The 10,597-nt window shown below is 54.0% G+C and overlaps 2 protein-coding genes across 2 annotated transcripts in view; one reads left to right on the forward strand and one right to left on the reverse strand.

Moving 5' to 3' along the window:
• The window catches only part of Szt2 (SZT2 subunit of KICSTOR complex), a 46,104-nt gene extending 39,613 nt beyond the window's left edge, over positions 1-6,491 (forward strand). Inside the window, exons 64-72 of the mRNA XM_032899240.1 lie at positions 100-180; positions 259-333; positions 2,843-3,056; positions 3,389-3,542; positions 3,678-3,800; positions 3,906-4,311; positions 4,433-4,549; positions 5,537-5,605; positions 5,752-6,491. Coding sequence (XP_032755131.1) covers positions 100-180; positions 259-333; positions 2,843-3,056; positions 3,389-3,542; positions 3,678-3,800; positions 3,906-4,311; positions 4,433-4,549; positions 5,537-5,605; positions 5,752-5,895 — 1,383 coding nt within the window. The 3' untranslated portion in view covers positions 5,896-6,491. The remainder of the gene's footprint in view (positions 1-99; positions 181-258; positions 334-2,842; positions 3,057-3,388; positions 3,543-3,677; positions 3,801-3,905; positions 4,312-4,432; positions 4,550-5,536; positions 5,606-5,751) is intronic.
• Hyi (hydroxypyruvate isomerase (putative)) lies at positions 6,487-9,095 on the reverse strand. Its single transcript, XM_032899251.1, has 8 exons — positions 8,874-9,095; positions 8,688-8,799; positions 7,476-7,590; positions 7,244-7,322; positions 7,112-7,161; positions 6,948-7,017; positions 6,728-6,862; positions 6,487-6,641 (listed from the first exon to the last, which is right to left on the reverse strand). The coding sequence occupies exons 1-8, from the start codon at positions 9,070-9,072 to the stop codon at positions 6,568-6,570; spliced, it is 834 nt and encodes a 277-aa protein (XP_032755142.1). The 5' UTR covers positions 9,073-9,095; the 3' UTR covers positions 6,487-6,567.
• Between the last annotated feature and the right edge of the window lie 1,502 nt (positions 9,096-10,597).

A 10,597-nucleotide genomic window follows, 5' to 3' on the forward strand; every position in this document is an offset into this window, starting at 1 on the left:
CTCTAGACTATCATTACCAAAGCTAAGAACCTAAAGGGCCTCTGCCTTGCTGGTTCAAGGCTGGTGAGCCCCCATTACATCTCCTTTTCCTTTCTTCAGAGCACCAGCACTCCAGTCACCACCTACCACCTGCAGCGGGCACTGCCCGGGGGCATCATCCTCATGGAGCTGACTTTCCAGGTGAGAATGGGAGTGCTGAGTGGGGAGAGCTCTACCCACCTCTCGCACCGTCCTCACCTTGTCTCACCCTCTCTTCAGGGCTGCTACTTCTGTGTCAAACAGTTTGCTCTGGAATGTTCCCGAATCCCGATGGGACAAGCTGTCAATTCTCAGGTATGTGGTGGGGACAGGGCAATATGGAGTGGACAGAGAGCTCAGGTACAGCAATTGCCTCCCTGTTGTGTGGTGGACACTATAGCATGGTAATAGGTCAAATGCTGACTGGACTGTTGGTTTGTCTGACCCTGGGAGATCCAAAGCTACATTCAGCTGTAGCACTAAGGCAAACCGGTACAGAGATGGACCCTGCCCTGTGCCAGCACAGTGTGCCATTATACAGAGCACCAACCCTGGCACTCCCTCACCATTGTGTCCTTGTCAGTCTGCCGCACGGCCCTTGATACCCTGGAGGCCAAGCACCCAAAGCTGTGTCATTAGTTAAGGAGCAAGTAAGGTCAGCAACCTGAAGCCCTGGCCTGCTTGGTCTGGCTTCTCAAGTTGCCAGAAGTGTCACAGTAGGGCCTATACCTTATAAGCTTAAGCACACCTCTGAAATATTGAGGATTTAGTGGGACCCAATGCCATCAAAACTGCCTCCTCTCCACTGTGGGGAACCCCCATACCTGGATGATTCAAACCTAGCCCAGATGGTGGCCTTTGCTGTGAGCATCGAGCATTCGTACATGGTCCCAGTCTGCCACAGGATGGTACACCCTGAGAAGAAAGCATAGCTTCATGTGCACCCACCTGGACCAGCGGACGCGACAGGGAGCTGGGGTGGGCGGCCGTCCTCCACACTGTTCTGAGATTGCAGTGCCTCCTCCCAGCTTCCTTTCATTTCCTGTCACCCGAATTCCAGGGTTTGCCAAGCTCTGTCCTTCCTTCTCTAAGTCTCCAGCCTTGCACAGGCTTCTCTTTTGTTTCAGTTTAGTTTCTGAGGTAGGTCTTAGCTAGCCCAGGCTGCCCTGGACTCTGTGTGGCCAAAGGTGACTTTCCACTCCTTTTCTCCTATCTCCATCTCCCAGCTGCTGAGATTTACATGCTGCTCAAGTGTCTAAACGGCTTTAGGATGCCGTCGTATGTACTGAGGGGAGAAAGGCAGTTTATTTCTGGCCAGATGACGAGTCTGAAGGTCGTAGAAATTTTGCAGTGCAACACAAAGCTCATCAGTGCAGCCTGGGGGGAGTCTGGGTCTCTGAACTACTGATCTCACCCTGTCTGGTTTGCCTCATCGCACTGCCCCTGACAGACCTGAGCAGTCTCTCCAAGGTGGGTGAGGAAGCTGGCGCCAGAGACACTGGTTTACCAAGGCCATGTAGCTAGTCTGTCTCCTTCCGATGTTGGTTTGCTTTTCTCCCATGCTCCCACGGGTGCCCAGGTGGAGCCAGCCATTCAAGCACCACACACACTGTGGTGAACACTGTTGGTGGAGGGTAAAGAGAAGAGCATTCTCCTCATCTCTGCCTCTCGCCCTCTCTTTCCCTTCTACTGTCAGTTCCTTTAGCTAGGTAGTCACACAGACTCAAAGGAGGCACGCTCTGGTGTTCTGTAGGAAGCTTTACAGTGAATAGTGGGGGTTATTCTGCGTGTCAGGCAGATCAGAATCAGGCAGGGGCACACAGGTATCAACTGCAGGGCCAGAGATTTCTAATGGCAGAAGACAGCCAACCGGCTATCTGTGACTCCCGCCAGATTTTCTGATTCTGTATTTTTCTAGTGGGCGTGTAATTCCACATTCACTCCTGCTCCTGTCCATCAGCCATGCATTGTCCGTCATCCCCTATACTGTCCATCATCCCCGTTCTGTCCATCATCCCTGCATTGTCCATCATCCCCGTACTGCCCAACATCCCCTGTACTGTCCATCATCTCTGTCCTGTCCATCATCCTTGCACTGTCCATCATTCCCATCCTGTCCATCATTCCCTGTACTGTCCATCATCTCTGTACTGTCCATCCCCATACTGTCCATCATCCCTGCATTGTCCATCATCCCTGTACTGTCCATCATTCCCATCCTGTCCATCATCCCCATACTGTCTATCATCCCTATCCTGTCCATCATCCCTGTACTGTCCATCATTCCTGTACTGTACATCATCCCCATACTGTTCATCATCCCCGTACTATGGTACCCTGTCCTATCCATCATCCCTGCACCATCTAGCATCCCTGTACTGTTCATCATCCCATCTAGTCCATCATCCCCTGTCCTGTCCATCATCCCTGCACTGTTCATCATCCCCTGTCCTGTCCATCACTCCTGTCCTGTCTATCATCCTGTATCCAACTACTATTCCGTAAACTTCTTGAAGGCAAGGCATTGTATCTGTTCCCCTGTACTTACAATGGCCACTGGCAAGTACACAGTAGACCATCCATGTCAAATTCGAATGCAAGTACCAAATGGCCCAGTTCCAAATAAACAGGAGGCCCAGCGCCGTATTACACAGAGTGTAAGAGGAAGGTTCCCCATAGAACCTGTGCTGGCTGAAGGAGCTCTGCTGGGCCCACAGCAACAGGAAGCAGTGCCAAGCTTCCTCTCTGTCCAGGAAGAGAGACTTACGGCTTGGGCAGCCTGTGACCCCACACCATAACCCTGCCTCCTGCTCTTCCTCCCCAGCTGTCCCTGCTGTTCACAGAGGAGTGTGACAAGGTCCGTGATCTGATGCATGTGCACTCCTTCAGCTATGACTTCCACCTGCGCCTCGTGCACCAGCACGTGCTCGGTGCCCATTTGGTACTGCGGCATGGCTACCACCTCACCACCTTCCTGCAGCATTTCCTGGCCCACCACCCCGATGGACCCCACTTTGGCCGTAATCACATTTACCAAGGTCAGTGCCCAAGGGCAAGCCAGTGAGGCTACAATAGAACAGCTACCAGCCAGACCTGGCGAGATGGTCAATTGTTCATTTCCCTCCTGCCATATCTGTGCGTTCAGTCTTTGAGTGTCTCCTAGGTTTCTCACGGTTGTTTCATAGCAGAATTAGGGCCTGTGTCCTGTGTCATCCTGCTCTATCCTGAGCGTTTTATCCCATCTCAGCAACATCCATGGGGTTGGGCAGGTCTCCAGGAAAGGAAGACCTTCATGTTCCCATCCCCTGCTCCGGCAGCTCAGGTGGCTTGTCCCAGGCTCAGTGTCTGTTTCCTATAACATGCCCCATAGGGACACTGGAGCTCCCCACCCCACTCATTGCTGCCCACCAGCTGTACAACTACGTGGCTGACCATGCCAGTTCTTACCACATGAAGCCACTGCGAATGGCCCGGCCCGGAGGCCCGGAGCATAATGAGTATGCCCTGGTGTCAGCATGGCACAGGTAAGGCTAGGAGGCAGCTCCCAGCTCCTCCGGCAGGGCTGAGGTCGGGGGCTGTACTTGGAGTAGGGAGATGTATGTTTCTAGGGCACAGAGGTTGGGACTCAGAGTTGGCGTCTCTCCCACCCAACTGCACAGCTCTGGCTCCTATCTGGACTCTGAGGGGCTTCGGCATCAGGATGACTTTGACGTGTCTCTGCTTGTCTGTCACTCTGCTGCACCCTTTGAGGAGCAAGGAGAAGCTGAGCGACATGTGCTGAGGTCACAACTCGTAACCTTGAATGTACCCATTTCTCAGATTCTCTATTCCTACCTTAAGTCTATTGCCGTGACACTATCCACTCTCCTGCCCCTTCTGCTCCCCAGGCTTCAGTTCTTCGTGGTGCTCACCAGCCAACGAGAACTTTTCCCAAGACTCACTGCTGACATGCGCAGATTCCGGAAGCCATCCCGGCTTCCCCTTGAACCAGAGGCTCCTGGGAGCTTGGTCGGTAGCCCTGGGGAGGCCTCGGGGATTATGCTGGCCCCAGGACCCGCTCCTCTATTCCCACCACTGGCTGCAGAAGTGGGTATGGCCCGGGCACGGCTGGCTCAGCTGGTTAGGTTGGCTGGTGGGCACTGCCGGCGGGATACCCTCTGGAAGCGCCTCTTCTTACTGGAGCCACCAGGGCCTGACCGGCTAAGGCTCGGAGGGCGCCTGGCGCTGGCAGAGCTGGAGGAGCTCTTAGAGGCAGTCCATGCCAAGTCCATTGCCGACATTGACCCCCAGCTGGTAAGAGACCTGACACACGGGGCTAGCATTGCTTCTAGCAGTGCCATATGTGGCTGGGTTGGAAGGCAGGCATCTTGGGTGACTTTGGAGTGGTAGGCTCAGGGTTGTGAACTCTCCCCAGGACTGTTTCCTCTCCATGACGGTCTCCTGGTACCAGAGCCTCATCAAGGTTCTCCTGAGCCGATTTCCCCAGAGCTGCCGCCATTTTCAGAGCCCAGATTTGGGAACCCAGTACCTGGTGAGTCCCACTGGCCCTTCTCTGAGAGGAAAACCAGCAGAAATCCTCACCTGACATAGCAGAACCCCTCAGGGGAGTGCAGCAGCCTTTACAAACAAACTGTGCTTTACATGGTTGCCTTGCTGGAGTTGGGCCACACCGACATCCTTTGAAACCCTTGGGCACTGGGTAGGGAGCCTGAGTACATGACCGCCGGGATGCAGTGTGCCTGCTCCAAGTGCGGCACTCAGACCACTCAACACTCATGCTCACCCCCACCACACTCTCCCCAGAAGGCCTGTGCACCCTGGTGTGAAGGCACAACTGAAGGACGGGGTGATGAGTATGTGAGAGAAGCTAGAAGCTGAAAGGTGGATACCGCTGTGCTTAGGGAGAGGACTCACGAAAACTTTGAGTGAGAAAGTAGGTGCTGTGAGCCTGGCAGTGATTTATCTCTGGCATGTCCCCATCATCCAGAGAAGCCAGGGCTGCCGTAGGGCAGGCAGGCAAAGGGGCATTTGGGGCACCATTGATGGGAGCACTGAAGTGCAGTGGTTCAGGGGTAATGAGTTCTTGGGGCAAGTTGAGTCTGTGGCCCCTGAGGTATGTGGACATCTGGGATCAAGAGAGATGTAGACCACAGATGTAGCCATGTTAGTAGATGGTACAGAAGCCCTGAGGAGAAATGACCCAGAGGGAGATCCAGAGCCGAGTGCTAGGGGGCAGCTGGCATCAAGAGGCAGTAGGAGACCTAGAGCTGGCTGGAGGGGAAGCACCAAGGGTCTAGAACTGCCCGTCAGTGATTGGCTTCCCTATCGTGGTCTAGAAGGTTCTGACAGACAAGTTGAGGCCCAATGGCAACCCCATCCTGAGTGAGCCAGGCTCGCAGATAGGGTCAGGCACAGTGACAGGAGAAGGCCTCACCCTCCTGCTCCATAAGAACCTTCCAGGAGAACTCACACCCACTCGGGAAAGACGAGCCTCACTCCCCTCCTTCTGTTGCTTCAGGTTGTGCTGAATCAGAAGTTCACTGACTGCTTTGTTTTAGTGTTTCTGGACTCACACTTGGGAAAGACGGTGAGAACCAAGGGCGAGGGGTTTCATGGAGGCTGTACCCCAAGTATTCCACCTCAGTCTTCTAAGGTTGGGCTGCCACCTCTGCACTCAGCCTTCTGCCCGTTCCACGCCTTCTCACCATTTCACTTCTGTCATGTTCCCCACAGTCTCTGACGGTGGTTTTCCGAGAGCCCTTCCCGGTGCAGCCCCAGGACAGTGAGAGCCCCCCTGCCCAGCTGGTCTCTACCTATCACCACTTGGAGTCTGTCATCAACACAGCCTGTTTCACCCTGTGGACCCGCCTCCTCTGAGAAAGTGGACCACTGACTTTGTTGGTTGAATCCTGGATCTGGAAGCTTTCCCACCAGAGGCAGGACAGACTGGCACTTATGAGCCCCAGGGTGAGTTCAGACACAAAGTGACACCAAAGGACTGTGAGTGTGTCTGGGGGAGCTGCTGCTACAGCCTGGCCACAGGGACATAGCTGCCAATCAGCCTGGACCCGCCTCAGGCCCCCGTGCAGGCCTGCGCAGAAGAGCACGCTTCCTCCTGCACACCTGGTAGAGTACCAGGGAACACGTGATCTGACAGTACTCCACTCTAAGAGCCTGCCATTTGGTCATCACTGTTGGACATTACCATTGCGATAAGACTTGGTTCTGATCTCGACTCTGCCTGTCAAGCACTGGTCACCAGTTTTACCTCCTCCTGTCCCCACTGGACCTTTGGTTCCTCATCTTTAGATGAGAAGGCCTCAGACGCTCTCCTGTGTCCATAGCAACCCTGGCACGAACTGAAGGATCTGAGCTTGAGCTATGTGTCCCTTCTCAGCGGGAGGGAAGTAACCCAGAATTGAAGCATTAGACACTATGTGTCCCCCACCCCTGTAATATACACATAGAAAATGCTCAGTGTGATTTTAATGCAGAGGAAGGACCTCAGGACACTAGCCCCAGAGCGGCATGCAGGTGCTGTGCAGGACCTTACTGGCCAGTCCGTGGGTGGCCCCGTCTGTCCCAGTATGAACGTAGCCAGCTCAGACCCTCCACTGTGTCTCCTGCAGTAAGAGAGAGGCAATGCCATCTCTACCTATAGGGAAAGAACCACCCCATCCAACCTCTGTCCCTCTAGTGTCCCCTTCACCTCGAGGCCGATACTCGCAGCCCACAAATCCTTGGTAGCCCTCATCTTCTAGCAGCTGGAACAGGTAAGTGAAGTCCAGCTCTCCAGAGCTGCCTGGCTCCCCTCGGTCTGGGACCTGTGCCACTTGCACATGCCCTAGGGACAGAAGGGGAGAGAGACGGGTCAGCAAAGGGTGGAGAAGATGGCAGATGTTAGAACACCAGACCAGGATAGCCCTCACCAACGATGGGCAGGAACTCCCTGATGTTTCCAGTCAGATTCCCATCCATGATCTGCCAGTGGAATATGTCCTGGGGAGGAGAATGTCAGTCAGAACCCTCACGTGTCCTCCACAGTTCTTCCCAGCGCCAAGGACTTGGCCTCCTGGACCCATCTTCAGCTCACCATTTGCAATTGCAGACTGGGTCTCCTAACCTTCTGCAAGATGGCCGCCGCTGGGGGCAGGGAGACAGCCATGAGGCTTTGGAACATTTGGATCAAAGAGGACTAGAAGGTGGCATAGGACCAGATTCCTACCCTGCTGGGGAGTGTCCAGGAAATACTGGGGGTCTGTGATGCGCGTGTTAATGGGCTCCAGCAATCCCACGAGGTTCTCCTAGAACCATGGAGGAGGCTGTCAAGGCTCCTTCCCACATCCATCCCAGTCTGTCACCGGGCAGTGACCTCATCCATTCCTTTGTATATCATCTACTATCCCCACTGTGTACCTCCTCTCTCCCCAACACAGTAGGTATGTTCCACCTCTTACCTGAGCCAGAACCTCAGCCGCATGCCTCAGGTTCTCCACAAAGACTGTCTCCATCTCACTCTTCACTGCCTCTCGGTCAGCCCCTCGGGGTACTCGGCCAGCCATCAGGTGGATCCTGTGGAAAGGGTGGTAGGGGAGGGCTCATGCCTCCCTGTGCATCTCTTTTCAGACGCCCTCTGAGTATACCAGACTCCCCGGGCCTTCTGTCCAGACAGTGGGGCATGATGCGGCAGCCTCCTGAGCTTCCGTGTCAGCCCAAGGCAAGTCACCCATCCTCCAGTCAACCCACCAGAGCCTCGCCCAGCACTTACTCCTATACTCGTAGCCCTCCCTTCCCTCTTTCCTTCTCAGCCTGAGTATGCTTGAGGCTTTTTAGTTTTTTTCTCAAATTTTGAAAATGTATCTGTGTATGAGTGTTTTACCTGTGTACTGTGTGTGCCTGGCGCCCTTGGGATCAGATGCCCTGTTACTGGATGTTACTGGTTGAGTTGCTGAGGGAACTGGCAACCCAATCCAGGTCCTCTGCAAGAGCAACAAGTGCCCTTAACTGCTGAGCCACCTCTCTAGCCCAGAGGCTCACCTTTTAAAATGACTATGGCCTTTGCCCTTTCAGAGAGTCCATGTTGCTTAACCCTGCTTTGGCTTCCCAAATGCTCTGCCCCTACATGGACCAGCAATGAGTCTCTTGCCACCTGTTGCTTCCTGGTGTTTATGGGATTCAGCAGTCCATGAGGTTTTCCTAGAAGCATACTGGAGGCTGACAAGGGCTCCTCCCCACATCTCTCCACTTCTTGTCTCTGTTCCCAACTGCCAGCAGGTATCCATCCCTTGGAACTCAGTATTTACCACCTCCAGCCTCATTAACTCAGCTGGACACAACAATCCCTCCTGAATAGTGTACCTCCCCCTATAAAGTGAATGTGTGGGCCTGCCAGATTCAGTTCCTGCATCACTATCTGCAAACAGCTTTCTCCTAGTAGGGATTAGGTGCCCGCCCTACCACACCTCCACCCCTGCCGCCTGCTTTCTCGACCTTATTAGCTCCCTAACCAGACCCCCGCTCCCAGCACAGGATCCCGGTATGAGAAGAGCATAACAGATAACAGATGAAATACAAAAAGCAGTCTACAAAGGCCCCGGCCACAGCAGTGTCTCTGCTCACAGCTTTCTTCCCACCCGGCCCTGTGGTCAAGGGAGGGCAGGACAGGGTACCTGGGGCAGCCTAGAGCCTTGGCGTACAGCACAGCCTGCTCCAGCCCCTCTCGGAAGGCTGCCTGTCTCCCGGGGACAGCCCCCAGCCCCATCTCCCCCTTCTCATGGTCTCCTGTGGAGAGAACCAGCGTCAGTGCGGGCCTGGCTCCCCGCAGCCCTTGCCGCTCCCCAGCCCCGGGCGCACACCCCGCGGCGTGTTGATGAGCACTAGCTGCAGTCCGGCGGCCCGCGCCGCACTCGCCAGCGCCTGGGGTGACTCGGCGTACGGCCAGGCCACCTCGGCCGCTTCGAAGCCTGCACGGCCCGCGGCATATAGCCGCTCGGGGACCCCGGGGAGCTCCGGGAACAGCCAAGAGACATTGGCCGAGAAGCGGAGCGGAGCCATGCCGGCGGAAGGCGGTGGCGAGGGCGTGGCCTCGGGTCAGGAAGCCAGGCCAACATCGAGGGGCGGAGCGAGGCCGCCCAGCCCAGTTCAAATAAAGGGAGGAGGACCTGCGAACTAATCGCCTAGTGAAAAGGAGGTAGCTGTTCGTTAAGTAACGTCCGAAAGCTTTGAACAAATAGCTTTATTTGAGGCCGAGTCTCGCACATATGCTGACCCAGGACTCCGCCTGCCATCCTGCCCCGACCTCCCTATGTAGGATTACAGGCCTACCTCCGCCACCCTCGGATCTTTATGCCAGCAGCTCTCACACCGCCCGCCCATTGGTTTTACCTTAGACTAAACACTAAGCGAGCTTTTTTTTTTTTTTTCTCAGAAAATTCGGATCATGTCATATATAGTTTTATAGCCTGTTTTCAAATGACGACCTATTAGCATTCCCCCATGTTCAGTACTCTTCAAAGTCATGCCAATCGCTGCTTATTATTGCGTTGCACACTTAGACAACCCATAATTATCATATCGCTGTGGATGGTGTGTACGCGCACGCGCACTGTTGGAGCACATTAAAACACCTCAGGGTCCCCATCTCTGCACCTTTTTCTTAGATTCCCTTTTTAAAGATTTCCATCACAGTGCTGGCCAGTCCTGGATGTTTGTCCATAAAAGAAACTGCTGTACCGGGTAACTGCGCTAAGCAGCTGGGGGCGTGGCGGTCTACGCCTCCACTGATTGGGTCACGGGAGGATAACCTCAAGGGCAGCATACCTGGCCAATCAAGATTCGCTTAGTTTTGTCACACGACTAGGTCTGTGGAAACCATAAAAGATGATTGATAGATAGATAGTTGGATAGACAGACAGACAGACGATAAAATAAAGGCTGATCTCAGAAGAGTATATCTCAGACCTTATAAGTAAAGGGACCCGGAAACCCCTCTGTCCTCGGCACCGCCGAGTACTTATCTCACCTGTAGAGCCTCCTGTGTTTCTTGAAACAATTTGAACAAATCTCTTTTCACTTACAAAAACACAGATTTCTGTAAACATAGAATATACACCAAAAGAAGAAACAGGCTTGAATACTTTTATGTGTGTATGGGTGTTTTGCCCACTTGTATGTCTGTACACCACACTCGTGCAGTACCAATGGAGCCCAGAAGAGGGCATCAATGCAACTCAGTCAGACCCAGGTGTATAAGTAAGGATCATGCCATCCTTACGCCGCCATGTGCTGCAGCTCTGCCTCAGACTCACCAGCTCCCCATCACCTGACTCCTGGCCCAATTACAGTTGCGTTTTCTCTCGGACCTTTGGCTTGTTCTGAGCCTGTCTCTTGGCTAGAGTCCGATCAGTTTGTGGCCTCTTAACTAAGTTTAGCTTGTTAATCAATCAGCAGGTTCACAATCCAGAGTGACGCCCACGGGAAGACATCTTTATTAGCTCTTCACTGTAAGTCTCTCACCTGTACCAAGGTAATTATAATTAAATCCTAGTCACACCACCACCTCCCGAGTTCTGAATCAGGA

This window comes from Rattus rattus, chromosome 1 (genome assembly GCF_011064425.1).
Source record: "Rattus rattus isolate New Zealand chromosome 1, Rrattus_CSIRO_v1, whole genome shotgun sequence".
NCBI lineage: Eukaryota > Metazoa > Chordata > Mammalia > Rodentia > Muridae > Rattus > Rattus rattus.